The sequence below is a fragment of the Aethina tumida genome, chromosome 2 (genome assembly GCF_024364675.1).
Source record: "Aethina tumida isolate Nest 87 chromosome 2, icAetTumi1.1, whole genome shotgun sequence".
Classification (NCBI taxonomy): Eukaryota; Metazoa; Arthropoda; class Insecta; order Coleoptera; family Nitidulidae; genus Aethina; species Aethina tumida.
The window spans coordinates 24,396,612-24,422,264 of NC_065436.1; the positions used below are offsets into that span (position 1 = coordinate 24,396,612).

General features: G+C 28.0%; 5 protein-coding genes across 6 annotated transcripts; 3 read left to right on the plus strand and 2 right to left on the minus strand.

The window, feature by feature from the left end:
* Positions 1-1,874: 1,874 nt before the first annotated feature.
* LOC109602404 (homeobox protein SIX6) lies at positions 1,875-8,481 on the plus strand. Its single transcript, XM_020018772.2, has 4 exons — positions 1,875-2,389; positions 5,499-5,769; positions 5,830-6,076; positions 8,328-8,481. Exons 1-4 carry the CDS (start codon positions 1,991-1,993, stop codon positions 8,479-8,481), a joined length of 1,071 nt encoding a protein of 356 aa, XP_019874331.1. The 5' UTR covers positions 1,875-1,990.
* Positions 8,482-8,500: 19 nt separating this feature from the next.
* Positions 8,501-10,840, minus strand: LOC109602405 (uncharacterized). The gene is made up of 5 exons (XM_049963495.1): positions 10,112-10,840; positions 9,783-10,032; positions 9,497-9,726; positions 9,193-9,417; positions 8,501-9,137 (listed from the first exon to the last, which is right to left on the minus strand). Exons 1-5 carry the CDS (start codon positions 10,177-10,179, stop codon positions 8,909-8,911), a joined length of 1,002 nt encoding a protein of 333 aa, XP_049819452.1. The 5' UTR covers positions 10,180-10,840; the 3' UTR covers positions 8,501-8,908.
* A 3,669-nt stretch (positions 10,841-14,509) lies between these two features.
* On the plus strand, positions 14,510-16,785 carry LOC109602401 (uncharacterized). Its single transcript, XM_020018768.2, has 3 exons — positions 14,510-15,337; positions 15,975-16,221; positions 16,481-16,785. The coding sequence occupies exons 1-3, from the start codon at positions 14,576-14,578 to the stop codon at positions 16,651-16,653; spliced, it is 1,182 nt and encodes a 393-aa protein (XP_019874327.2). The 5' UTR covers positions 14,510-14,575; the 3' UTR covers positions 16,654-16,785.
* On the minus strand, positions 16,778-20,747 carry LOC109602400 (uncharacterized). 2 transcript variants are annotated; one of them, XM_020018767.2, is made up of 6 exons: positions 20,599-20,747; positions 18,971-19,101; positions 18,335-18,843; positions 18,121-18,280; positions 17,621-17,917; positions 16,778-17,434 (listed from the first exon to the last, which is right to left on the minus strand). In XM_020018767.2, exons 1-6 carry the CDS (start codon positions 20,612-20,614, stop codon positions 16,919-16,921), a joined length of 1,629 nt encoding a protein of 542 aa, XP_019874326.1. In that variant the 5' UTR covers positions 20,615-20,747; the 3' UTR covers positions 16,778-16,918. The 2 variants fall into 2 exon arrangements, with proteins under 2 accessions (XP_019874326.1, XP_019874325.1); XM_020018766.2 differs by having other exon boundaries at positions 18,121-18,843.
* A 1,491-nt stretch (positions 20,748-22,238) lies between these two features.
* LOC109602411 (uncharacterized) lies at positions 22,239-23,070 on the plus strand. The gene is made up of 4 exons (XM_049963172.1): positions 22,239-22,602; positions 22,655-22,723; positions 22,785-22,874; positions 22,927-23,070. Exons 1-4 carry the CDS (start codon positions 22,450-22,452, stop codon positions 22,984-22,986), a joined length of 372 nt encoding a protein of 123 aa, XP_049819129.1. The 5' UTR covers positions 22,239-22,449; the 3' UTR covers positions 22,987-23,070.
* The last annotated feature ends 2,583 nt before the right edge of the window (positions 23,071-25,653 follow it).

Sequence of the window (25,653 nt, forward strand, 5' to 3'; positions counted from 1 at the left end):
AATAAGTTTCAGGACAAACAAATTTCACCCTATTTCAAAAAAGATCCTTTCCTGTCCGAGACAGAGTTGAGTTTGCCAGGTCCCTTTTAGACTAGACATTAAATGATTGGAAACCAGCGATCTGGAGTGATGAAATCAAGTTTAATCTGGTTAGCAGTGATGGGATTTTATATGTTAGGCGACCTATTCATGAAAGGTTTAACTCAAAGTTTACCATACTCGTTGTTAAACACGGCGACGGATCGGGGGGTATCATGAATCATTTTATTTATAAAGATATATTGAGGAATAACGTGGTACCGTATTCATATAAAAATATGCCACTAAAACATTATTTTCAACAAGATAATGATTTGAAGCACACTTCAAAATATGTGAAGCAGTGGCTTTTAAGGGATCTAAACTCTATTGAAAACTTATGAGAGATAATGAACAACAAAATAAAACACAAAGACCATAGTAATCAGTAAGATTTATTCACAGTCCTGCAGGAGGATTGGCAAATATGGATCCAAATATTTTTGATCATTTGTTGCTTTCCAAGTTCATAATAATGTGAATTTTACAATATTAGTGTAGAATTAATTAAAATACTAATTACAAATTATTTATAGTAATAATACTTTAAATAGCATAGGTTGCTTTACTTTTTGCCAGCCCAAAACAAATAATCATCAATTAAATTAAACACTTTAATTTTTTTATTGTTTAACTAAATTCTTAAATTTATAAAGGGAAGTTATTTTTTAATATATATTTTTTTGAACATAATAACCAGGACAAAAATTATTTAAATTTTAAAAAAGTTACTCTACTTTTTGCCAATACTATATATACTCAAATAAAAAAATAAATTTATAAGAAGAATACGATTTTAATTTTTTCCACAGAATTATAAATATGAATATTTTTTATGAAATTTGGTATACATCCATTTAAGGGGGTGTTTAATCCGGTGGTATAGACAGATTTGCTATAAAAAGTTTGCTAGTATGATTTCCTCAAAATTAAACACTTTAATTTTTTTATTGTTTAACTAAATTCTTAAATTTATAAAGGGAAGTTATTTTTTAATATATATTTTTTTGAACATAATAACCAGGACAAAAATTATTTAAATTTTAAAAAAGTTGCTCTACTTTTTGCCAATACTATATATACACAATTAAAAAAATAAATTTATAAGAAGAATACGATTTTAATTGTTTCCTCAGAATTATAAATGTGAATATTTTTTATGAAATTTGGTATATATCCATTTAAGGGGGTGTTTAATCCGGTGGTATAGACAGATTTGCTATAAAAAGTTTGCTAGTATGATTTCCTCAATTTTCATATATAAAAAAATAACCAGTAGCTTCGTTTTTGTGACAAAAATAGTTAGATATTTTGTACATATTTTCATGCTATACAATTATGTTAGAATAATAAATGAATACATCAGAGTTATAATATTAAATTTATTCTTGTGCAATTTTTATTTGAAATTCTATATTTAGCTGCATGTTTAGATTTCATTTCATTTTTTATAAGAATATGTAGTAAAACTTGTACTATCCATATTACAAAAAATAAAATAAATAATTTGATGAATCCCATTTCACTATTTCGTACTAGACGTTTACGTGGTAGCCTGACAACGCATACACATAAAAGTTTTCCTCACAGACAGCGTAGCTGAACTCAAAGCCAACGACGAATTGTAAGTAATAAAAAAAAAGAGACGACCGGATCCCCAAAAAGTTATTGAAAACGAGCCCACTCCTATTGGATGGCATCCTCGTGAAGTTGGCACGACGATCCGGAGACCGTTCAGTTCGATTGGCCGCCAGATCCCGTCAGCTCCGCCCCGTTTTAAGGGCGAGCGCCCGGACCGTGCCAGGCCGGAGGGATCGTGTGGGACCGTGTAAATTGAATCTGGTGGCCGAGGAGTTGTGTTTACGCTCGGTGATAACGTGGATGCGGCCGGTGATCATCGGGTAGGTGCGAAATGGAAATCGACGGCGGTTCGAGCGCCTCGAACGATTCGAACAACGGGAGCTATCACAGCATTAATTCCGGCGTGAACTATTACTCCGACAATTTATTTTTCGCCACCAACGGTAAATTGGACAATTATTTTGCCAGTGATAAATTAGTGAAAAGGGACAACAAAAAGGTGGATTATTACAACAAAAAGGACGATTATTGCATGAACAACAAGGTGCGGAATGATTTGGGCAAGAGGCCGCTGATGTTTCAAGATGGTTACGGGAAAAAATGTGACGACACTTTGGATGTGCGTAAAAATCAAATGGACTATTATAATAAGAAGAACTTAGACAACAACATTCACCTTCACAACATAGAGAGCTTTGGGAAGAAGTCTGTCAGTTTTTCTCCTGATCAAGTAAGTCTTTGAAAAAATATTAGTGCTTTATTATCTTATTTATTACTACGGAAACAAGTTTTGTAAAAATGCCGATTATTACAGTTTTTGCTTGAAATTTTTTTTATACTATATACCTATTTTTTTCAAAAAAAATTCTCGATAACGTAATTTTTCAATTTTTGAAAATTTTAATTAAGGTTCTAAAATCAATATCTATCAATATATAAATTAATGTTCAATATTTATTCCTAATAAAAAACTTGTCTTGGTCACTTGAAAAATATCAAAATTCCTTAGAGGAAAATTAATTTTAAATTTAAATAGTACTAATTTTTGAGGTTTTTATGGAAAAAATATTTTATACCTTATGTGTTTTTCAGAAAGCTCATCAAAAATGGATCAGCAAAAAAAAAAATAAAAATAAGTAAATAAAAGAAATAGAAATCTAACCTAACCTAATTTATTTTTTTTTTCAGAAAGTTCATCTAAAATAAAATATTAAAAAATTGTGAATAACGTAATTTGTCAATTTTTTATGAATTTCTGAAAATGTAATTTTTATTAAATTTAATAAAAAAATATTTAATTTTTTTCTTGATTTCTCATGTTTTCTTTACAATAATTTATTGAAAAAAAAAAATTCAAATTTTTAATCTGCCGTTTTAAACAATTTTTATGTTACCTTCAACAGATAAAGTTATGTTTATTATCGACTGAATCTATTATTATTTTATTAATTGTATATTGTTCAGTAAAAAAAATAGAATGTATTATTTAAGTTTTGTTATTAAAAATAAAACTTGAATGATATTGTTTATTTACAAAATATCGTTTATTACAAAAGCTGCTTTTATTGTTAAAATATCAAATTTGAAAAAAAAAAACAAAAAATTTGAATTAATAAATGTGTTTATAAAAATTTCAAGAAAAAATCTCAACAAATCGGTATTTTTTAAATTCAAAATTATTTTTTCTCTAAGAATTAATTTCATAAAAAATTAAAGTATCACGTTATTGTCAATTTTTTTTTTGAAAATATTCTATTTTCGATAATCTTTCTGAAAAACTTAAGCATTAAAAGCATTAAAAATTTTTTTCATAAAAATTTCAAGGACAAATCTCAAAAATATTGTTCAAATTATTTAAAATTAACTTTTCTCTAAGAAATTTTGATAAGTTCTTCTCGACGTCTTAAAATAGAACATGAAAAAATATTCATTTTTTGATTTTTTACAATATAAAAATTGTTAAATCTTCAAAAAAATTGAAAGATTACGTTATGGGCAATATTTTTTTTCAAAAATGTGCTATTTCTAATAAACTTTTTGAAAAAAATAGGCATATAGTTTAAACAAATTTTTCATAAAAATTTCAAACAAAAAACGCAAATTTAAAATTAATTTTTCTCTCAGAAATCTTATTTTTTACTTAATCAATAGTATGCTCAAGAGCAGAATATTTTGAAAATATGAAAAAATGTTGTTTTTTAGATTTTTTATAGGTGGAGTCGCGATTCTAATCAAATTCTGTAGTGTCTTCTAATTGTTTATAATATTACTTGTTATTTTTTTAATAATTAATTGTTTGATTAATTATTAATGCGTTCTAAATATTTACTATTTTAACAAAAGACTTTTATTAATTTTTTATTAATATTTAATAATTTATAATAAAAAAATTGTTGAAACATTTTTGAATGAAGAAAAGTATGAACGTTGTATAATTACGAATATCATATATAGAAAAAAATGTTAAAATATATGTTATATTAGTTAATATTATTATTGTCTGTACGTAGAAAAATGTACGTAAGTAATTTTAATAAATAGAATTTATTTCTTTCATTTTTACAAATTTTTAATTTATTATTGAAAGAAATTGATAATAATTAACATTATTAATTAAAATTATCTATAATTTTCTAGATAAATATATATCTGTAATTATTAATATCAATAAAATTTTTGTTTTATTTGAAAAAAATTTTTATAGGAGATTACTAATAGTAGATATAATTAATAATAATAATATTAATAATACCATTTCAGTTTATGTATATGTTTTATTTTTATACAATTTTATTCAGCGAATATGGTAGCAAATTAATAATATTTGACATTATTAATTAAAACTGGCTTTGCAATATAATATCTTAATAAATGAATGCGTACGAAAAATTGTAAACAATATTATGTTTATTAAAACAAAAATGCTATCTAGTAATATAATAAATATCACATATGTCAAATAACGTTTATACAAAAATTTGTTGATTAATATTTAAATTCGTAATAAAAAAACCTAAAATTTGTTATAAAAAAATGCTAATATGATTTCATCAATATCAATTCACTATTTAAAAAATTACTCTATTGATTTTGATTTTATTCCAAAAAAAGTGACAGTTTGTCCATAAACACAATCGGACCAAAAATACAAATTTTATGAGGGTAAATATTAAAATTTAATTAATTATATTTGGTTTCATTTTTTTCTAATATACTAGTTCCAGTTATGAAGTTCCTTTTTAAAATTAGAATTTTCTATAAGTTCATAAAAATATAAATATATAACAATTCATATAAAAACATAGATTATCGTATTAAATTTTAACATTATTTGTGAAAGAATTTTTATTCTACACCTATTTCTTAAGAAAAATGTTTTTACCTTTTTGTATATTCTTGTCTTCAAAATGCTCTTCTGTCTTCAGTGAAGTGAAGATAAAATAATTGAATACATCATGTTTGTAAGAAATTAATATAATTTAGAATAAATAATAATATGAATAACAATACTATGAATCTTTAATCTTCATTTTTAAATATATTTCATTAACTTTCTTATATATTTTTAAAAAAATCTTGGAGATGCCTTCGAGAAAGAAAAATAATATCACAACATTTGTCTATTTCATTCTTTAAATATTCTAGTATTTTTCGACTTTTGTTCGTTAAAGAGTTTTGTCTTTTTCAAATGATTAATGTGTTAGTGCCATGTGTTTCTTGAAATAATAATAAAATGTCTTAATTGCACCTTTATTTGGTAAATTAGAACGAAACATTGATATATTGGATTTGTAATTACAACATATAAATAACTAAAAAAATAAACTTATTTATGTTAGGTTCAATGCATGTGTGAGGCCCTGTACCAAAGAGGCGACGTGGAGCGTCTGGCCACCTTCTTATGGTCGCTTCCGCCGTCGGAACTTCTGCGCGGCAACGAGAGCATACTGAGGGCCAGGGCGGCGGTAGCCTTCCACAGGGCATCCTACCACGAGCTCTACTCAATACTGGAATCGCACTCGTTCCATCCGCGTTGGCACGGCGAACTCCAAACCCTGTGGTTCAAGGCGCATTACAAGGAGGCCGAAAAAGTTCGAGGACGTCCCCTGGGTAAGTGATCAAAACCGTAATTTTAGCAAACTCGACTAGAATTGGGAATGAATTTTTCAGGCGCCGTCGACAAATATCGTTTGCGCAAGAAGTATCCGTTGCCGAAGACGATTTGGGACGGGGAGGAGACGGTGTATTGCTTCAAGGAGCGCAGCAGGAACGCCCTAAAGGAGTGCTACTCGCGGAACAGGTATCCCACCCCGGACGAGAAACGGGCGTTAGCGAAACGGACGGGGCTGACGCTCACGCAGGTCTCCAACTGGTTCAAGAACAGGCGGCAAAGGGATCGGACACCGCAGTCTAGACCGTGAGTGTCTTAATTTTTTTGTGCAATTTAAATTGACTTTAGGGAATTTTAATTTAATACTATTAAGAATTTTTATTTCTAGTGTTCATTCGATTGTAAGGTAAATAATAAATTACTATTTAAACTGAATTGTTTTAAAATTCGCCTAAAACTTTTACTAAATTTTGGTAAAATCAGCAAATTTAATTTAATTATTGCAATAAAAACAAAAACATTAATATTGTGAAAAATAAAATAAAAAGAAAACTATTCTATTCAATTTATATTATAATTATGCAGTTTTTAAATACATCTATTATAATAGATAATATTCTAACAATATGTTTTTGTAGAAAAATATTTTACTCAACAATGGATAAAAAAATTATTAATTGTTTTCAAACAATTTGTACCAAAAATTGAAGTAAACAAAAAAAATACTAGATTATATAATAAATAATAACATAATAAAATAAGTTTATTGTAGAAGAAAATCTTACTTAAACAAATTGGTGAAGAAAAAGTTGACAAAAAAGTTTCCAAATGTTTTGAAACAGTTTGTACAAAAAATTGAACCAAAAACAACAAAAAAATGATCAAATTATGGCCTTCATTTGTTTGTGGAAGGGTGAAATAATATTTTAATAAATGAAATAGGTCTGTTGAATAAAAATATTTTACTCTAGAACAAATTGATGAAAAATATAGTGGTTAAAAAAATTTACAACTGTTTTCAAACAGTTTATACCAAAAATTTAGGTAAATACAAAAAAAATACAATTTGTAAGATCTTGAATCGTTTGTAGAAGGGTTAAATGAAATAAGTAATAACCTGACATATTAAATAGGTTTATTGTAGAAGAAAATGTCACTTAAATAAATAGGCCAAGAAAAAGTTGACAAAAAGGTTTCCAAATGTTTTCAAATAGTTTACACAAAAAAGTGAACTAAACACAAAAAAACAAATAATATTTTAACAAATGAAATAGGTTCATTGTATAAGAATATTTTACTTTAGAAAAAATTGATGAAAAAAATAGTGGATAAAAAAATTTCCGATTGTTTATTCCAAAAATTAAGTAAATTCAAAAAAATCACCAGATTATATGATCTTGAATTGTTTGTGGAATTAAATAATAACCTAACAAATAAAATAGGTTTACTGTAGAAGAAAATTTAACTTAAACAAATTGGTGAAGAAAAAATTTCCAAAAAATTTCCAAATGTTTTCAAACAGTTTACACAAAAAATTGAACTAAATACAACAAAAAAATTAACAGATTTATTTGTTTGTGGAAGTATGAGATAAAACAAATAATATTTTAATAGATGAAGTAAGTCTATTGTAGAAAAATATCTCACTCTGGAAAAAATTACTGAAGAAAAAGTGGATAAAAAATGTCCAACTGTTTTACAAAAATTGAAGTAAAACAATATTACATTATCAATTTAATTCGTTTGTTGAAGGGTTAAATAAAACAAATAATATTCTAATAAATGAAATAGGTCTAAAAAACGCCTCACTCTTAAACAAATTGGTGGAGAAAACGTGGACAAAAATATTCCCAAATCTTTTCAAACAACAAATGGGGCAGTAAGAAGGTAATGTTTTCTGTTAAATTTCGAAATTTGTTATATATTTTTTTTACCCAACTTTTAGTTTTCATTTAAGCTAGTAGGAATATAAATTGGTATATACTAATACAACTAATTGATTAACTTACTTGTATATACAATATATATTAAAAAACACTTCTTTAAAGAAAATTAAAAAAAGATATTTCTTTACAGTGGAACAACGTTCAAATCGATTTTATTGCCGTTTGAAATAAAGAAACCCATTGATCCATCGAGATCGGACCACACTCATATTTTAGGGTACATAAAGTTCCGTCAGTCTTATTTTAATTAACTTTGTCACATATAAGGTTTATAAATGAAAAACAGTAAATCATTGTTTTATTACTTCGAATGCACAGACTAATTCTCGGCCTTTACGAGTTTTTTTATGCACATTAAAATGTGTTATGACGGTGAACGCTTAACAGTTTTCGTTCGGGGAATGTGAACTTCAAGAAAGTAATTAGGAGATTTTTTTCTAAAATGTACCATGTATAAATGAAAGAGTGTTCCTCAGGCACGTATTCTCATTGCCTATGACGAAACTATTTTTAACCATCTAATCTTATTCGAGACTGTAGAATAACTGAACTTAAAATGAAACCATTTGTAATTTACAATGTTTATTTAATGTTAATATTATTTTTTTTAGGGAGTTATTGATTGGCAACATGTCACTGGGCCAAAACAACATGATGTCGGGCCACCAAGGAGGATTGGACATGGCAGCATTTCAAGCTGCTTCCAAATTATTCGATTCAAATTGTGCAGTATCAGCTTGTTATCCCGACTATCAAGTACCATAAGTAGTTAAAATAATTTCAAATAGTTAACCAATTGCTTTAAGTTGAATTCAATTAAATTGAATCAGTCAAGGTGCAAATAGTGCAAATATTACTGTCCAGGTCCAAAGATGAATTGTTATTGAAGAATTCTTAAATGTAGTTATATGTACAGATTAGAGCCTAAAGAGAGATCAATTCGCGAGAAAATGTAAATAAACTTTTAGTAAAAAGTAGTACTTAAAGTACCAAATATTATTATTTAACTCGTAACAATAATATCTTACTCTAATCTAAGTTAATAAATCTTGTGTGAAGCACGACAGCAAAATAGGTACGCATTTTCTACTTTAAATCTCACTTTGTATTAGTGTAGTCCTTGTATAGAACTTTTTGTAAATGTTGTATTGTAAATTTTTGTACATATGTGTATAGCTATATAAATAAAATATTACTCCAAAATATTGTGTAAAGGACATTCTTTACCAAACCAGAACTCTATGTAGTAGGGAGGAATCTCATTATCCTGCATCGTTCTCACCAAACTGCTTAGAACAAAATCTTTATCTGAAATGTTCTTCGATTTATCAGTCACTCTCAAACCTACTTCTGGTCGTTTCCATTTTTCTGATGCGAATATACTTTTTGGATGTTTACTTGGAAGTGGTTTACTATAAAATCTAATGAAGTTATGAATTTATTGGTGGGAAAAAATGGAAATTATGTCACTCTCACTCTTTTGAATTATATGTTGGCTTTTTAGCTTGACATATACGTGGCTGGTCTGCCAGATATTTCGATTCTCTTTTCAACTTTTCTAATTTTCTTAGTTCCCTAGTCGTATAATTTGACGATACTATTTCCTGTTTAGAATAACACTTTTTGTACAACCGTCTTTGTTTCAATATAAATTCCTTCCAAGAGATAGATTTCAGCATTTTTTCAATTATTGAATATTCTCTACAAATATAAAAAAATTAAAATTATCACAACCTCAACTGGTAGGTACTAAATTATTAATTAATGTTGTGTTCCTTACTCGCTGTCTTTCTCTGACAACACTCCTTTTACCAAAGTTGTTCTTAATAAATGATGTCTGTGAAACAGGGTTTCCACAATAAAATTGATATAAACTTCTTGATTCTCAAGTGAATGAAGGTCATTAATGGCTTGTAGCTTCTTGCTGAAAACTTCTTGAGTTTCTTTATTAATTTTAGCTACCTCTTCATTTTTATTAACCATTTTTTTAACATTAACAATTTTTCTTGTCTGCAATATTATTACCCGTTTTGTTGCTAATCGATAGTACTAAGAAAATGCCTTACCATGTAACCTTTATATAAAGCTTGTAATTTGGTAGCGCAGGTATTGTAGTACCTCAAATTTAAGTTATCATAATGCGATGGTAAAGTTTCAGCAAGATGGAATCTTAAGTCCCAACCTCTGATAAATCTTTGAACGGTGGTAATTGCAGCAAGTTGCTTATCAAACCATTTCCGTGTCAAAAATCCTCTTATCACCTTTTGTATTTTTATTGCTGCTAGAACTCTTAGATATTTCAAATTTCCGACCTTACTAAAACATCAGACACAAAGTTAAGGGAAACAGCTTTATTATTAAATTTAATGAAAGTATCATATAAATAATTACCTACATGTAGAGACTAATGAGTTCTTGGTCTAATTGGAAGGCATTTTCAAACAAATAATAGACGGAAGCCATTAATAAATATTAGATGGACAGTTACTTTCGTGATTATAAATATTTCAAGATAAACTTGAAAATGTCAAAATGACAATATTCAGTTTCATAATAAATATTAAGATTTTTGTATTTTTGTCAAGAATGATTTCTATTTAACGTCATATTCTTTAGCTAATTGTAGACTGGCATTTGTATTACGTTTGGTTGTATGTGTTTTCTTGGACGGTTCTTTTATTGGTTCATCTTTCTTCGGTTTTTCTGATTTGGGTTTCGCGGTTGAAGCTCTCGCTTCGTTTTCCGTTGCCTTTAAAGAAGCTGCTGCCGCTTCTAGTTCAGCTTCTTTTCTAATTGAGGTTTTTTTGCCTTGTGGCGCAGCAGTTGCTTCTTTGTTCGTTTTATGATGTTTTTTCCTTTCTGCTTCTACTGAGGCTCTTGGATATTGTCTTTTTTCTGTTGGCTTCTCGATTTCTTGGGAATCAGTTTTAAGGGATTTTTTCCTTTTGGTAGTCATTGTTAGAACTTGTAAATGTTAATTATACAATTATATTTATAAACCCAATATTACCTAATTGGTAATGATGTCTATCACTCCATAAATCAACTGTGTACTTCAGTTAATAAATTATATTTTGTTGTTTCATTTAAAACAATTTAAGATACATACATTCAAAATTTTAATATTCGCGATCTTGCCAAATGACATAAAACGTCAATATATATGTACAAGGTGTTTCATAACTTCTTTTGTAACAGAATGTGGTAAAAATTTTTCGGTGTATGTATTAATTTTAATAGGAAGGTTCTTCTCATCTTTGTTTTCCATTTTTTCTTCTGTTCCATATGGCAAAGTCAATATCTCCTTATTACTTGATCGTACAAAAGAAATTCTATTTATGTTTCTTGGAGGAAATTGACCGCTCTATGAAAAAGGTATCTTGTGATTAATCGATTACTCTAACCATTTAGAAGATATCCGCATTCGTATCCCAATACACATGATGTCGAGTCACCAAGGAGGATTAGATATGGCATCATTTTAAGCTGCTTCCAAATTATTCGATTCAAATTGTGCAGTATCAGCTTGTTATCCCGACTATCAAGTACCATAAGTAGTTAAAATAATTTCAAATAGTTAACCAATTGCTTTAAATTGAATTCAATTAAATTGAATCAATCAGGGTGCAAATAGTGCAAACATTACTGTCCAGGTCCAAAGATGATTTGATATTGAAGAGTTCTTAAATGTATATGTACAGATTAGAGCCTAAAGAGAGATCAATTCGCGAGAAAATGTAAATAAACTTTTAGTAAAAAGTAGTACTTAAAGTTCCAAATATTATTATTTTACTCTTAATAATAAGATCTTACTCTAATCAATTTAGTATAGAGATTTAATATTTTTCCACGAATTTATTTATATGTGTATGTAACTCAATTTTTTTTCAATAAACTTATAATTGAATATTTTTTGGCTGGGGTTTTGAGAATTTAGTTTCAAATGTTGGAAGTTCTCTTGTTCATAACTTGTCATACTATCGCTATCTGCTATGCTTTTTTCATGACTATGTTTCCTCCTTATAATTCTATATTGCATCCATGGTTTTTGGAGCTCCTGAATTGTGTCTTCTTGTATATAAATAATTATAACAAAATAATTGCTGAGTCTTAATAATAATAATAATACTTGATGTTTAATGACATTTTTTAAATAAAAAACTTTATTTTTTCTGAAATTATCTTATAATTCATGATTAGTATTATTTTTTCAATTTTCATGTAAAAAGTACATATATTCTTGTTTTGTCAGTCGGACGCTTTCGAATGGGCCACATTGTATATAAGATTGTTTTATAAAAGACAATTTGATTAAAATTAATTGAAACGTATGGGTTAAATAATTTTTTTCATTTCTTATAACATTACAAATTTTTAATATCCGTGTATGCCCAAATTAAATTAATTCTGTACCAAAAATCCTTGTATTCACTTTTAACAGGCAAAAATATATCTAAAAAAATTTCGTTCTTCTATAATATATAGATAACTATTTATGAACTATGAATGTATTTATTTTAAAATATAATTTTTTATAATGCAAATAAATTAAAATATGAATGATGAGGAATCGCAAGAACCGATGTAATCAGCTTTTATAATGCTGGGCGGTGAATGAATGAATTTTTAATTTTGGTACATTTGGATTTTCGACATTTTTCTAATTTGCATTTGTCCCCGCAAGAGCGAAAGAGGAAGAAATACATGTTCTTGAGTGTTCGACAAGGACGAAAGTAGTAATCGGCGGATCCGCCACCTAAGTAAGCTGTGCATATTTGTGTGGTCGGCGTATTCAATTGTTATTTCTCGAAATCGCAGTTTCAGACATGAGAAGGGAAATAGTTACGTATTTTGATTTTTTAGAAACATTTACAGGTGCGAAGTTTGCTGTGACAATAATTATTATTTTTTCTTTTAGTTCCATTAAATATTAAAGTATGTATTTGTAGTATGTATCATTTATAATAAAAATAAATTTAAACAAAAACCAATTAAAATATAAAATATAGTTTTTATTAATATTGTTCGAATTTGTCTTTCATTGTTTCAGGATTCCTCTGTCCAAATTGTGTGATTTTAACATCAGAATTATGAAAATTTGAAGAAATTTTGGGTATGTTACACTGAGATTGTTTATTATATTTGATTAGGAATTAGTCTTAGTTTGAAACTTATCAATATTAATATAATATTGTAGTACAAAACAACACATACTGTATTATTCTTTAAACATATTATTTAAAGGCATTAAATAAAATTTAAATTTACTTTTTAAACTCAATTTTTAAAATTTGACTACAAATTTGTATTGCAGATAATTTGGTCTAAAGAAAATCCACTTAAATTTAATTTTTACTAATATAGTTTAAAATAATAGCAAACAAATTAAATAGGTCACGCATGCATATTTTACAGGAATCGCAAGAATTAGTTTTTTCTGATTTTCTCTTGGTCATCAGTGTAGAAAACAGCGGTTTAAACAGTTTTTGATTTTGGTAAGAATCAGACGCATCCTCAGAATAACGAAGGATTTTATAAAATTTAGAAGAAATCTTGTCTGTTGGGTACGTTTTATAGATTTTATAGACCTTTTAGATTAGAATTGAAATTAATTTCCTTTGGGGACATATCGATATAATTACATTTGTTTTAATTATATTTTTATTTTTAATCATTTAAATACATCTAAATATGACTAAAATAAATAAAACAAAAATGGAAATACACATCTTATGGTTTTTATATTATAATTATATTATTATATTATATATTATATTTTTAATCATGTACGAAGAAGGAATTTTCTGTTCCAATCAAAATTCGAATTTTGTATTTGTCTCCGTAAGAGTGATATTTTTAAGAATCAGAGGAGAAGGGAAAAATTTTCAATTTTTGTTGTTTTAAAATCATTTCAATAAGGTTTGCAGTGACAATTTTGGCATAAATTAGTCAATTAGACTAATTAATGAACTTAAATGTAATTTCATATTCTAAAATTTCAACAAGGGATTTTATGAATTATGGATATGGTTTATTTAGATTCGATTATATTATTATTAATTATTAGATTTACTCATAAATTAGAATTAAAAAAGAAATTTTTATTAAATTCTTTAAACATTAACCTCCGATATCTTTTAACCTTTAAGAGTTATAAACTGATTGTAAGTTACCTTTTTTATAGAGTGTTTAATGTCCAACAAGAAATGTAAATAGAATTTTTTCTATACGATTAAGTAATAACGAAATATGAATTTTGAAATACGAGACTAAAGAAAAAAGGGAAAACTGAGATGAGGAGGATCTTCCTATTAAAATAAAGAGCTCATCTTTGAAAGGCATCAGGAATCAATTTTTCAGTGTCGGAATTCGATTTTTTTTGCCCAATCTAAAATATATATTATTTAATAATCTCAACACATATCAAAAATTTAATTTCCTTAAAAAACTTAATTAATGTTTTTATTAATAATATAATGACCCCATTGATAACAGCCATGTCTGTTTGCTCTGACAATTAAGTTAATTGTCGGAATGTCTACTATTTGTAAAGTGTGATTACAGTGCCTTACAAAATGTCTTTGCAATATAATGGTACTCAGTAAAAGCTGATTATTATTATCTGATATTTCTGTTTATAAGATAATTTTTGTGTCATGTAAACGTATCACCTTGAGAGAAATTTCTCATTTTATGAGCCTCGAGCATTTAGAAAACAATTTCGCGCATAAAAACCAGTAGTCGCGCACATAAGTTGGTCTCGCAAGCACCAATTATTAACAGTACACAACCATCAGCCTTTACCACAACTCCAGCTAGTACTTGCTTGTTGTCTGTCGTTGTATAGCTCTTTTACAATATGGACGTGCCGGAAAGTATAAAGAATTTGGTCAAGGAAATTGTGAAAAGTGATAACACAACGAATTACGACATAGTTTTGCACGAATCGAACAAGAAAGGCGAAGGTTTCATGGGAGAAATCGTGTTTTTCTCCGTCGTTGATAGCGACACTAAAAAAGTAGTTTTGGATTTGGTTTTAAAGAATTCATTAAAATCGGTGGCCGTAAGAAATGCGTTCAGTGTGAGACTGGCATTCTTGAATGAAATTAATTTTTATGAGAACGTGTGGCCTCAGTTAGATAATTTTCGTCAACAGTACAAAGTCGAACCGATTATGAATGTAGCAAGATGCTACGGAACAAGCACCAAGGAGATGGATGAGTATGTTTTATTAGAAAATTTAAAATCGCAGGGATTTAAAATGTTCGACAAAAATGAATTTATGAATTTGAACCAGTTTAAGTATATTTTGCGGCAGTACGGCAAGTTTCACGCGTTGAGTTTCGCCTTCAGAAAGCAGGAACCGAATTTGTTTGCTGATGCTGTTGGTGGATATCGGTCGATGTTCGACAATCCAATGTCTGGGTTCCAACAGTCGATTGATAATGTGTGTAAAGTGGTTTACAGTTACTTACGACCCGAAGATACTGATGCTAAAACAGTTTTTAAAAAATATGAAGATGATGGTTGGAAAGTTTTTGTGGAAGCTCTCAAATACAATGGGCCAAATGGAGTTATTCTTCACGGTGATTGTTGGAATAATAACATGATGTTTAAATTCGTAAGTCAAAATTCTATTTTATTATACAGGGTGTCTGTAAAATGGGTGCACAATAATTAACGTATTCTTAAACTTAAAATAGGCTTATTTGACCCGATTTGCCTATATACCAATATGTTTCCTAAGAGAGATACAGACCTTCAGAGGTAGTTTCAGTTGCTGTAATGTTCTTAGTAACTGATATCACAAAATTCTAAACGAATTTTGATTTTTTAATATTTGTATACAGGGTGTTTGAACATATTTTCAACAAGAGGGTCATTTTTAGACAAAAACTTTCAAAAATTTTATGTTGTGATGTCAAGATTACAATAAACTTACATTCAAAAAAGTTAGAGGTATTTTAAGCTCATGGTCATCCCCTCCAACATCCCTGTTATTTTGTTAGACTTAAAAGTTATGTAACTGTATAAAATTACTTTATTCTACCTTTGTTAATTTTCGAGATATATGATGATAATTACATTCAGTAATCATTGAAGGACTGTATCTCTCGAAGAAAGCATGTTGATATACCTACACGTAAATTGGGTCGAATCAATCTATTTTGAGGTCATGAATATGTGATTAATTTTCGTGCATTTAATGTGGGGACACATTGAATACCCTAATAATTATTTCTCTTCTTGCATTTAAGGATAACGACACATTTTCTGATATGGCTTTAGTGGACTTCCAAATTTCTAGAGTTGGTTCTCCTGTTTATGACTTATCGTATTGTTTATATGCAGCGGCAACAAAAGATATTCTAGATAAATTAGATGAATTGTTGGATGAGTATTTTAATAGTTTAAAACAGATGCTATTATTGTTTGGGGAAAATGTTGATGACATCTATCCTTACACTGTTTTCAAAGATGAATGGAGACGATATTCTAAAGCAAGTAAGTATAAAGTAAAATAATTATTAATTAATTACATAATATAGAATAGAAATATAGATTTTTTAAATTTAATCTCTTTCTTTTTGATAATATAGTACATAATTTTAGTCTAAATAAATAAAGCTTCTATTTATGTTGTAGGAAAACTAATTTTAGATAAACAAACATATAAAGACAAATGATAAATTATTAAATTCTAATATAAAAATAATACATTATTTTTATTTAATAATATTAATACTAATTTTTATTTTTTCAGATCTTATTTTCTCGTTTGTTATTTGGAAAGTAAGAACAAGAACACCTGAAGAAATGATAGATTTTAATGATTTTGTCAAAGATAAGAAAAATATTACCGTACCAAAGAGTGAACTTTTTAAAACTATAACTAGGAATCTCGTTTTACATGCTTGCGAAATTAATGCATTGTAATAATAATATTATAATTATTATCATAGAAAGTTAACTTAATTTTGCTATGTAAGATTTTATTACTGTGTTATTAATTTAATAATTAATTAGTTGTAACAACTAATAAACTTAAATAAATATAATCTAATGTTATATATTTTTAATGTAAAAAGAAACATTTATATACTAATTTTACATCACAGAATAATTCCTGATATTCTAATTAAAATACTATTAAATTCGATAATTCATCTTCTAACCGTAGCTAAGAAAACTACTGCATTATTTATATTTTGCCGTCTAGAACTAATTTCTTAATGTAACTCCTTCGAATTTTTCCACTGGGTGTTAAGGGTATTTCATCCACCAATTTCACTCCACCCCTCAGTTGGTGTCTGTCATCAACCCTTTCGTTGACAAAATCTTCAATATCTTTCGCTGAAACGTCTGGAAAATCAGCGTTTTTCACCACGACCCCCATCGGATGATCTCCGTCTTCTTCATGGGGTAGTCCAATGACAACGGCACGATGTACTGCGGGATGCTGCGTCAAAACTTTTTCCAATACTGCAGGAGGCACATGCCACGATCTGTACTTCAGCATATCCTTTATCCTGTCGACTATGTAGAAAAATAGTTCTTCGTCAAAATAGACCACATCGCCGGTTTTTAGCCAGCCCTCGCTGTCGAAACTTTCCGAGGAGTCCATGTTGTAGTAACCGTTCATCACGAATTTGGTTTTCACTCTTAGCTCACCTCGTTCGTTTGGTCCACATAGTTGTTCAGTTTCCGGATCAACAATCTGTAATATTAAATTTAATATCATTGTGATAGAATACAAGAACTTAATATTTATGAGTTTTTCTAATTGAAGTTATGCAACTAACAATACACTTTAAATTTGTTGTACATCTTACGTCACTTATCATCAGTTACATTACATTACAATAATGTAATGTAACTGATAATTAATAGAGTTTTGAAGTACCTTATATGCTACTCCGGGTACTGGTCTTCCACACGAGTCAGGCTTATAATGCAATCCCAAAGTGTCTTGTACACTGTTACTCCGGAAACAGGTCAACACTCCTGCGACTTCGGTTTGACCATATCCTTGACACACAAATGTTCCTGGCAAAACTTCACGGAGCTCTTTTAAGAAATGTTGGCTTATTGTTGCTCCTCCGATCACTAATATATTCAGTTGACTAGTGTCGATATTGTCCGGTCTGCCAACTTTTAAGATATCAATTCCTTGGTTTGGGGCCAAAAATGTTAATGATACCTAGATAAAAACCCAATGATTATTTTAATATTATTAATATTTAATATATTTATTATTAAAACATTTAACACACACTTGATTAATTAGTTAATAAAAGCTGATTATTTACCTGAAATCCGGTTAGTAAGGCACATTTCACAGTTTTTTAGTAGCCTTGTTCGGTTAGTAATTTAAAACAGAAGAACGATGATTTTCATACTTACTTTATATTTGTCAAGAATTTGCCAAAACTGTTTTGGATCAAATGCTGAACATACAACTCTAGATGTTCCTGACAGTACTGCTGCAGTGAAAAACAATATTGCTGATATCCAGTATAAAGAAGAATACAACAACGTCACTGAAGTCACAGTGTTATTGTTGCTGAAATAAAAATCTTGTATTCCGTCTGTATCCTTAATATCATTGAATAAGTACAGCATATTAACGGACTGTGCTATAATAGCATAATGACTTTGACAGATGCCTTTGGGCATTCCGGTTGTTCCACTGCTGAATATGATAACTGCTGTATCATGAAGGCTTGAAGCAAGAGATGGTTCAAACGATTCTTCTTCCTCGCTCTCTTCAAGATATTCATCAAAAGTAGCGTCGTTGTACACAACAATCTCAGCATCTATCCCAATTTCAGTTAATGCATTTTGTATCATTTGTTTTGATTTTTCAATAACGAAAAATATTGAGGGTTTTACTAGACGTATCAAATGTGTGACGTCAGCTTGTGATAACGAAGGATCCAAAGAACACACTTTCATGGTTAAATAAGATGCAGCCAAAAATGGCACGACGCTGTTGATGTGGTTGTTGGAACATAAGCACATTATGTCGTCTTTATCGTAGCCTTTGGATTTTAACTTTAAGGCAGTTCTGACTGACCGTTGCAACAAGGATCCGTAGGTGTCTTCTTCACCACTTTCTAGGATATACTGCAACGAAAAATTTTAATGAACTTACGAAATTCCTTAGAAGTAATCTCATTTTATTTTATGGAGGAAGTACAATTTAATAAAAAGTAAAAAATCAAATTATTATAATTGAATAAATAGAGATTACCTGAGCTACTTTGTTTTTATGTTTTTTCATTGCCATGAAATATTCATATCCTAAGCCACCTGGTTCTGGCACAAATTCTAAGGGGGAACAAATAATTTTCTCATCTTTAATTTCAAATCTCCTTGAGTCATCTAAAATTAAGCGTTTCATTAACAATTTCGAAAAATTTGGAGACATAGATATTTTATACTTTTATTATTATTTTTATAAACCATGTTATACAATGGTGGTTAAAAATATAAAATAATTTTATGAAATTGATTATTTTTGGCGATGGATAAACAAATTGAATATTTTAAGTTTAAGTTAACATATCCATAAAAACAAAAATTTGTCGGAATTTGTCCCCTTGAAAAGGGGAGTCGCACCGTTTAATTATGAGGGACTGCATCAACGGTAGATTTCACCAAATTTAAGACTTAGACATGGTATTTTTCAAAAATTTTAATGAATTCCATATTCAGAATAATGCGAAAACACGTACAAAAACAAATCCAAATGTAGAAAAACATATAACAAATAATCCAGCCAAATTATCAAGGCAAAATAATCAGGAAATATCCCAAGATTGTTTCTAATCGAACTAAGAAACGTCGATGCTACTTGAGGGCATAGCTGTGAAGAAGCCTTATATATCTAAAGAAAACCATTAAATCTGAATGGAACCAAACATCATATGGACTGGGTCCAACTCACGTGGTATTAAGTATTAGCATATTATTTGGGTTAGAATATGAAAGGAGATTGGAATGAGATACGATTTTAAGAACCAAAAACCAACAGTTAAACATGATGGTCCCATAGTAAGAACTGAAGACACAATAGACCATTTTATCTATAAAGATATCTTGCAAATCATATGCTGCCCTTTACGGAAACTAATTTGGAATATTTAACAAAATACCGATCCAAAATTCACATCCAGACTTATTGTTATTATCTATGTAACTACAAATATGAATGTACATTCATATATGTTATATTTGTTTATGTTCAATAGAATATATAAATAAATCTAATGATATGAAATATAAATTAAAATTTATGATAATATTATTATTCTACTATTTTTAGATAACTACGAAATTATATGCAATTTAAAATGAATTAATTAGATATAAATAATTTTCGGGATGAATTCATTGAGCAAATTTATAATTAAGATTTTTAACTTAAAGTAAAAAAAGAGTTCTTTATAATATTGAATAATCGATAATATTATTATGCTTATTAATAATGAGTAGGTAATATTATTGTAACAATCGATAAATTTGTTAATAATTTAAGAAATATTGGTAGCCAAGTTTTAAATCATTATTTTTAAAATTAATAAACCACATTTCTTTTTCTAGATTTTTATATGCCTATCTTAACAGTATACATGTATTATATATAAGCATTATGAGATAAAAATTATTTTATTAGAAATAAATATATTGTTTATTATTATTAGATCTTTTTATTACTACATGTTTTTTCAATTTGGGATAGAATTCACAATTCATAGTCACACTTTGATTAGTTCAAAAATATAGCTTTAATTTGTGTGGCATTTAATTTATTTTTGTTAAATAAATTTAATTCTTAAATAAATTTGTGATTAATTAAAAAAATATTTTTTTACTGACCTGATTTAATACCCATGTTAAATCGGTGTAAAGCACAACTAAGAGATCGAGTTATCCTGACGATATTTATTTAAATTGTTCCTTAAACGGCGCTTGCGTACGTAAATCGAGGTTAGATATTCCTTGTTGAAATGTTATGTATTCTCGTGAATTTGTACGATACACTTCGTCTCAATAATTTAAGAAATATTGATTCATTCCTGACTGTATTATTGAGTGCACAAGATCACCATTATATGCACTTGAAACTCACGTAATAATTTATAATAATTGTTTGATTACATAGAAATTTAGAACAAACGAATTAAAATGCCTAATAATTAAATAGATAATGGGATATGTTGAATTTAGTTACAAGTTAGCTAATAAGTATGTAGGTTCTGGGATTACTACTTACCAAGCTTAAGTCAGAGTGCTTAAGTAAGTACTATAGGTAAATAATATATTACATTTTGACACTTTTAAAACATATTTACGTTAAAAAACTTATTAATGAATAGTGTTTTCATATGTAGAGTCTATATAATTATATCTGCCTAATAATCAATAGTTCAGTTCTTATGTCTTAATATGTAATGATCATTAATATTGTAAATGAACAAAGCAAACAAACAAAGTAGTATTTAATTTGGAGTGCATTATCTTGTTTGAAGCACGACATCTTTCGTGATGGAAAACGTGATTACCGATCATAAAAATAAATATTTGTAATTTTTGTTAAATACTGTACTACCATCATGCACTTAAATTTAATACCTGTAATTATTTACAGCTATAAGCACAAAATTATAGATACTACAAAAGTGATACTATTAATTTTGTTTTGATATAGTGTAATTATAAATAAATACACATACCGATATTGATAATAACTGAATATATGAGAAAATAAATTAATGAAACCATATCTTTTCATCTTAAATTAGCGGTTATTATCAAGAGAATTAAAATTTTAATTCAATTTATACAGTAATTTCATGCGTTCATGCAAAGGCCAAATTAAAAAAAAAAATTGTAAACATCCAGTAACAATTATCCTGTTTAGTAAGAATGATGAAAAATGATTGTCTGGTTTGTCTGGTAAAACCCAGCATTAATTTTTTTCTAATAGTAATGCCAATAAAATCTGAATGTCCACACAAGATGCCCAAGTCGAAGAGGCAGCATTACAGAACGCATACTAAACTGTTTCAGGTTTCTTATTCGATATTGTTCTTGTCTGTGTTGTGTACATTAGTCTATTGCTACCAAATCACTCGGCAATGCCAAAAGGCTACACTACAATGTTTTATACTTTGTCAAGAGACAATTTTTTGTTTGAACGGAATGATAATACATGTGGTGGCAATTATTAAGACAAACGCCAGAATTAGGGATTTGAATGGATGGATTAGTATATTTCAGAATACGAACAAATTTGGAAACAACATTCATTTTTCGAAAGTGTTCGTGAAAACATTTCACAAATATATTTACCTGTATATTGCCATCATCACATCCGTTTTAACTGGTTTTGCTGTTGGTAACTTTATTATAGATGACAACATGGATTTTAAGATACTGAGACAGATCCCAGTAATTTTTAGTTTCTACATCCAACTAACTATTGTATTAAAATTTTCAGTGCTTATAAATTTTGTTAATAAGATATACTCAGATTTAAAGCAGGAGTTAAATAATACAATTATTTTATATACTTCTAATGGTAACAAAATTGTGCCAGTTCATCGTAAAGAATTTGATACATTGGAAGGTAAATTGAGACAATTGCACAAATACGTGTTGGCACTTTCGAGGAATTTCTTACTCATTGCGGAGTTCTATCAAGCTAAATGTGTTTTTTGGCTATGGATGTCGATTTTAAACTTAATCTTTAACATTTTTATGATTATAACGCAATGGGATAAAGTTACAAATTATATTATAATTTTGCAACTCAGAACCTTCGGTACCATGGTCAGTATTGTGTATTTGATGTTCAGGGCCCAAAATGTTCAAAATGTGGTAAGTGGAACATAAACTTTTGAATATTTGATGTAATTTTAATTCTTTATAGTGCAATGATATTTCATCATATATTTTTAAAAGAAAATTAAATGGCTTTACAAATTTCGAAGTACTACAGGTAATTATAATTTATTTAATTTATCATGTACATGTACATTAAATTAGATCTTCTCCGGTAGTTGGAAACGATTTTGTCGTGTTTATTTTTGAGAAAACCTAAGCTCACTTTTCTAAATGCTTTCATAGTTGGAACCAATTTACTATCTTCGGTATGTATAAGCCTTAAAATATAATTAAATTTGATAAACATTGATTTTTCAGATTTCTGGTACCATTATAACTTACGTTTTGGTTGCCCTGCAATTTTATCAGAATTCTTAAGAAATATCTATGTTATAATAAAACACAAAATAAAATGTGAGTTAATTTAATTGTAAACTTGTTCTATTTTTATTTTATAATGTATACTGAATGTGTATTATAAAATTATAGTACGTAGTCAATAGTTGTTGAACAATCAGTAGTTGTTAGGAATGTAATAATTAGTTTTTTTTAATGCAATAATTTAATATTCAAACAGCTAATCTAAACATAATATTATTTTTCTATGTTACGCGACTTCTTAATTTTAAATTAAAATTAAATTTTCATTTTTTATATAATCATTAACGGAAATAAACTAGAAATATGTACAGGTGACATGACTAAGCTACTTTGAAATATTTAACAACAATATGCCTCCAGCGAAATTTGTTATAATCATATATCATGTAAGTCATTGTAAACATTCTAAAGTGTCCTACGTGAACAAATATATTTAAGCGTCCATAATTATCAGTATCAGTAAAAATAATGGAAAATTTACGTAATACTATTAATTTTAGAATAAACGTTATGTAACAGAAACACATGCTTTAGATAAGTATATCAATGTAGCAATTATAATTGTAATTATTGAAGTGATTTATAATTCAATAGAGATTAGATATTATTTTTACTTAATTAAATTCATGGTCAGTGTATTCCGTAAAAGTGAATAAACACAAGGGGTTCCTTGTGTTTATGCATTTAGGGTGATCCTATGATTCCGAAGGGGCTCAAATGGTTTTAAATTAGTAAAAAAAATATTACAATACAAATATAAATTTGAGCTCTTAATATTAACTCCAAGAAATTTAATTTTTAATATCAGGACAATTATATATTTTTCTAATGATTAAAGCTTACCTTTGTTTTAAAGTTGTAATGGTTATTCACTAAACTTTATTTCATTTTACTATTTTTATAAGTATACAATCAGATAATTAATTTTCAAAAAATATCGTGTTTCATTATTTATGATATTCATATTTAATTTATCAACTACAACTACTTTCAATACATCTAAATGGTGTAAATATAAAGTTTTCAATAAGGGTTTAATATGTTAGGACTTTGGAACTAATGGAAGGTTACAATGGTACACTAAGTAAGAATCCAAAGTAGCAACAATTTATAGTTCAATTTTTATCAGAATACAAGCATGTTTACACTCTAAAATGCTTAATTGTTAAAAATATGATAATTGATTAAGGTTAAGTATACAAATGGTATCATATTTCATATGTATTTTATATATTTAAATATTTGGAAACTTTCTGTCATATCGATCTTTTTATTTTGTTTACAAATCCATCTCATATCTTCACAAAATTCTATGAAGTTTGAGAAATTTTAATTCCACCTTTTTTACTTTCAATTTCTATTCTCAAGAAACAAGGAAATTTGATCTTATTTTAAAAAGACCTTTAAGTCCCTGAATAAACTCTTCTAATAAATCTTTACTAGGTCCATCATCTAACATAAATCATCATCTAAAAACAAACTTACTAAAATTTTCTCACATACTTTGTCTCTTATTAGAAGACATTGATCTGCTTTACACGTCGTAGAGTTAATGCTTTTAAAAAAATTAAAATGCATCAGTTCGAGCACCGTGATGATTTTTTAATCCAAGATGTCGATACATCAAACTTTTACATCACCATTTCTTTGTTAGTAGATAAAATTAGCAAAGAGCGAATAATTCACCAAACATTTGTTCATAATGGATATTCATTATAACTCGAAACACCCTCTTACAAAGGAATGTGCTCCTTTTGATTTCTAAAGTTTTATTTTCTTTTAAAGAATGCCTTTCTTTTTTCATTGCAGCTTCTCAAAGTTCAAGTTGAACCTTTAAGAACTTCACAATAAGAGATTGGTTTTCAATACTCATTGTAGCCCGTTACAGCATTCGTGAAGTCCTTGAATGTATGAGTACAATAAAGTAATGAATGATCTTTTAATCACTCCCCTCATACTCATGTGACTGGTCAGTCGAATTGTTTTATGTTTACTAAATTTTTCATTGCAAATTGATCATTTAATTTAGAAGATACTTTATTTTATTTTATTTAGATCTATTTTTCATTTTATTAAAACAGATGACTTCAAAACTAGATTATAGTTTCCAAAACTTGCTCATTTTTTCTCAACTCTCTAATTCTCTATTCTCTTCTTTAAGTATATTTTTCTTTAGAGTACGCTACGTTAAATTCTTTAACTTTGACACTTGTGTTGACATATCTTGTGATGGATCCCCCTTAAGCTTAAAGAAACCCAAACACAGCTTTTAGAGTCGGTCTTCATTGGTTTATGGAGTTCATTTCACAATACCTTTGGACTAGATAATCTTATTATCGTGTCAAGTGTTTCATTATTAGCCAAAAATCGTTATTAAAAGTAGAGCAGTACTTTTCAACCTCAAAAATTCTTGAAACCTTTTATCATAATCATAATCAGTATCAATACTTTTAGCTTAAGTTTTTGGGGGCCTTTTTATTTTGCCTCCACATCCATGAGTAAACCTTGCATTCCTTACTTCCATGTTACCCAATTTATATAGTTTTGAGATCTGAATTCATGTGAACTCAATTATTTCGTTGGAACTGGACCCATAACCGGTTAACAGTTCAGATGTAGTCCAACAAAAGATACAGACAAATGTATTTCCGAGTTTCATTTTAT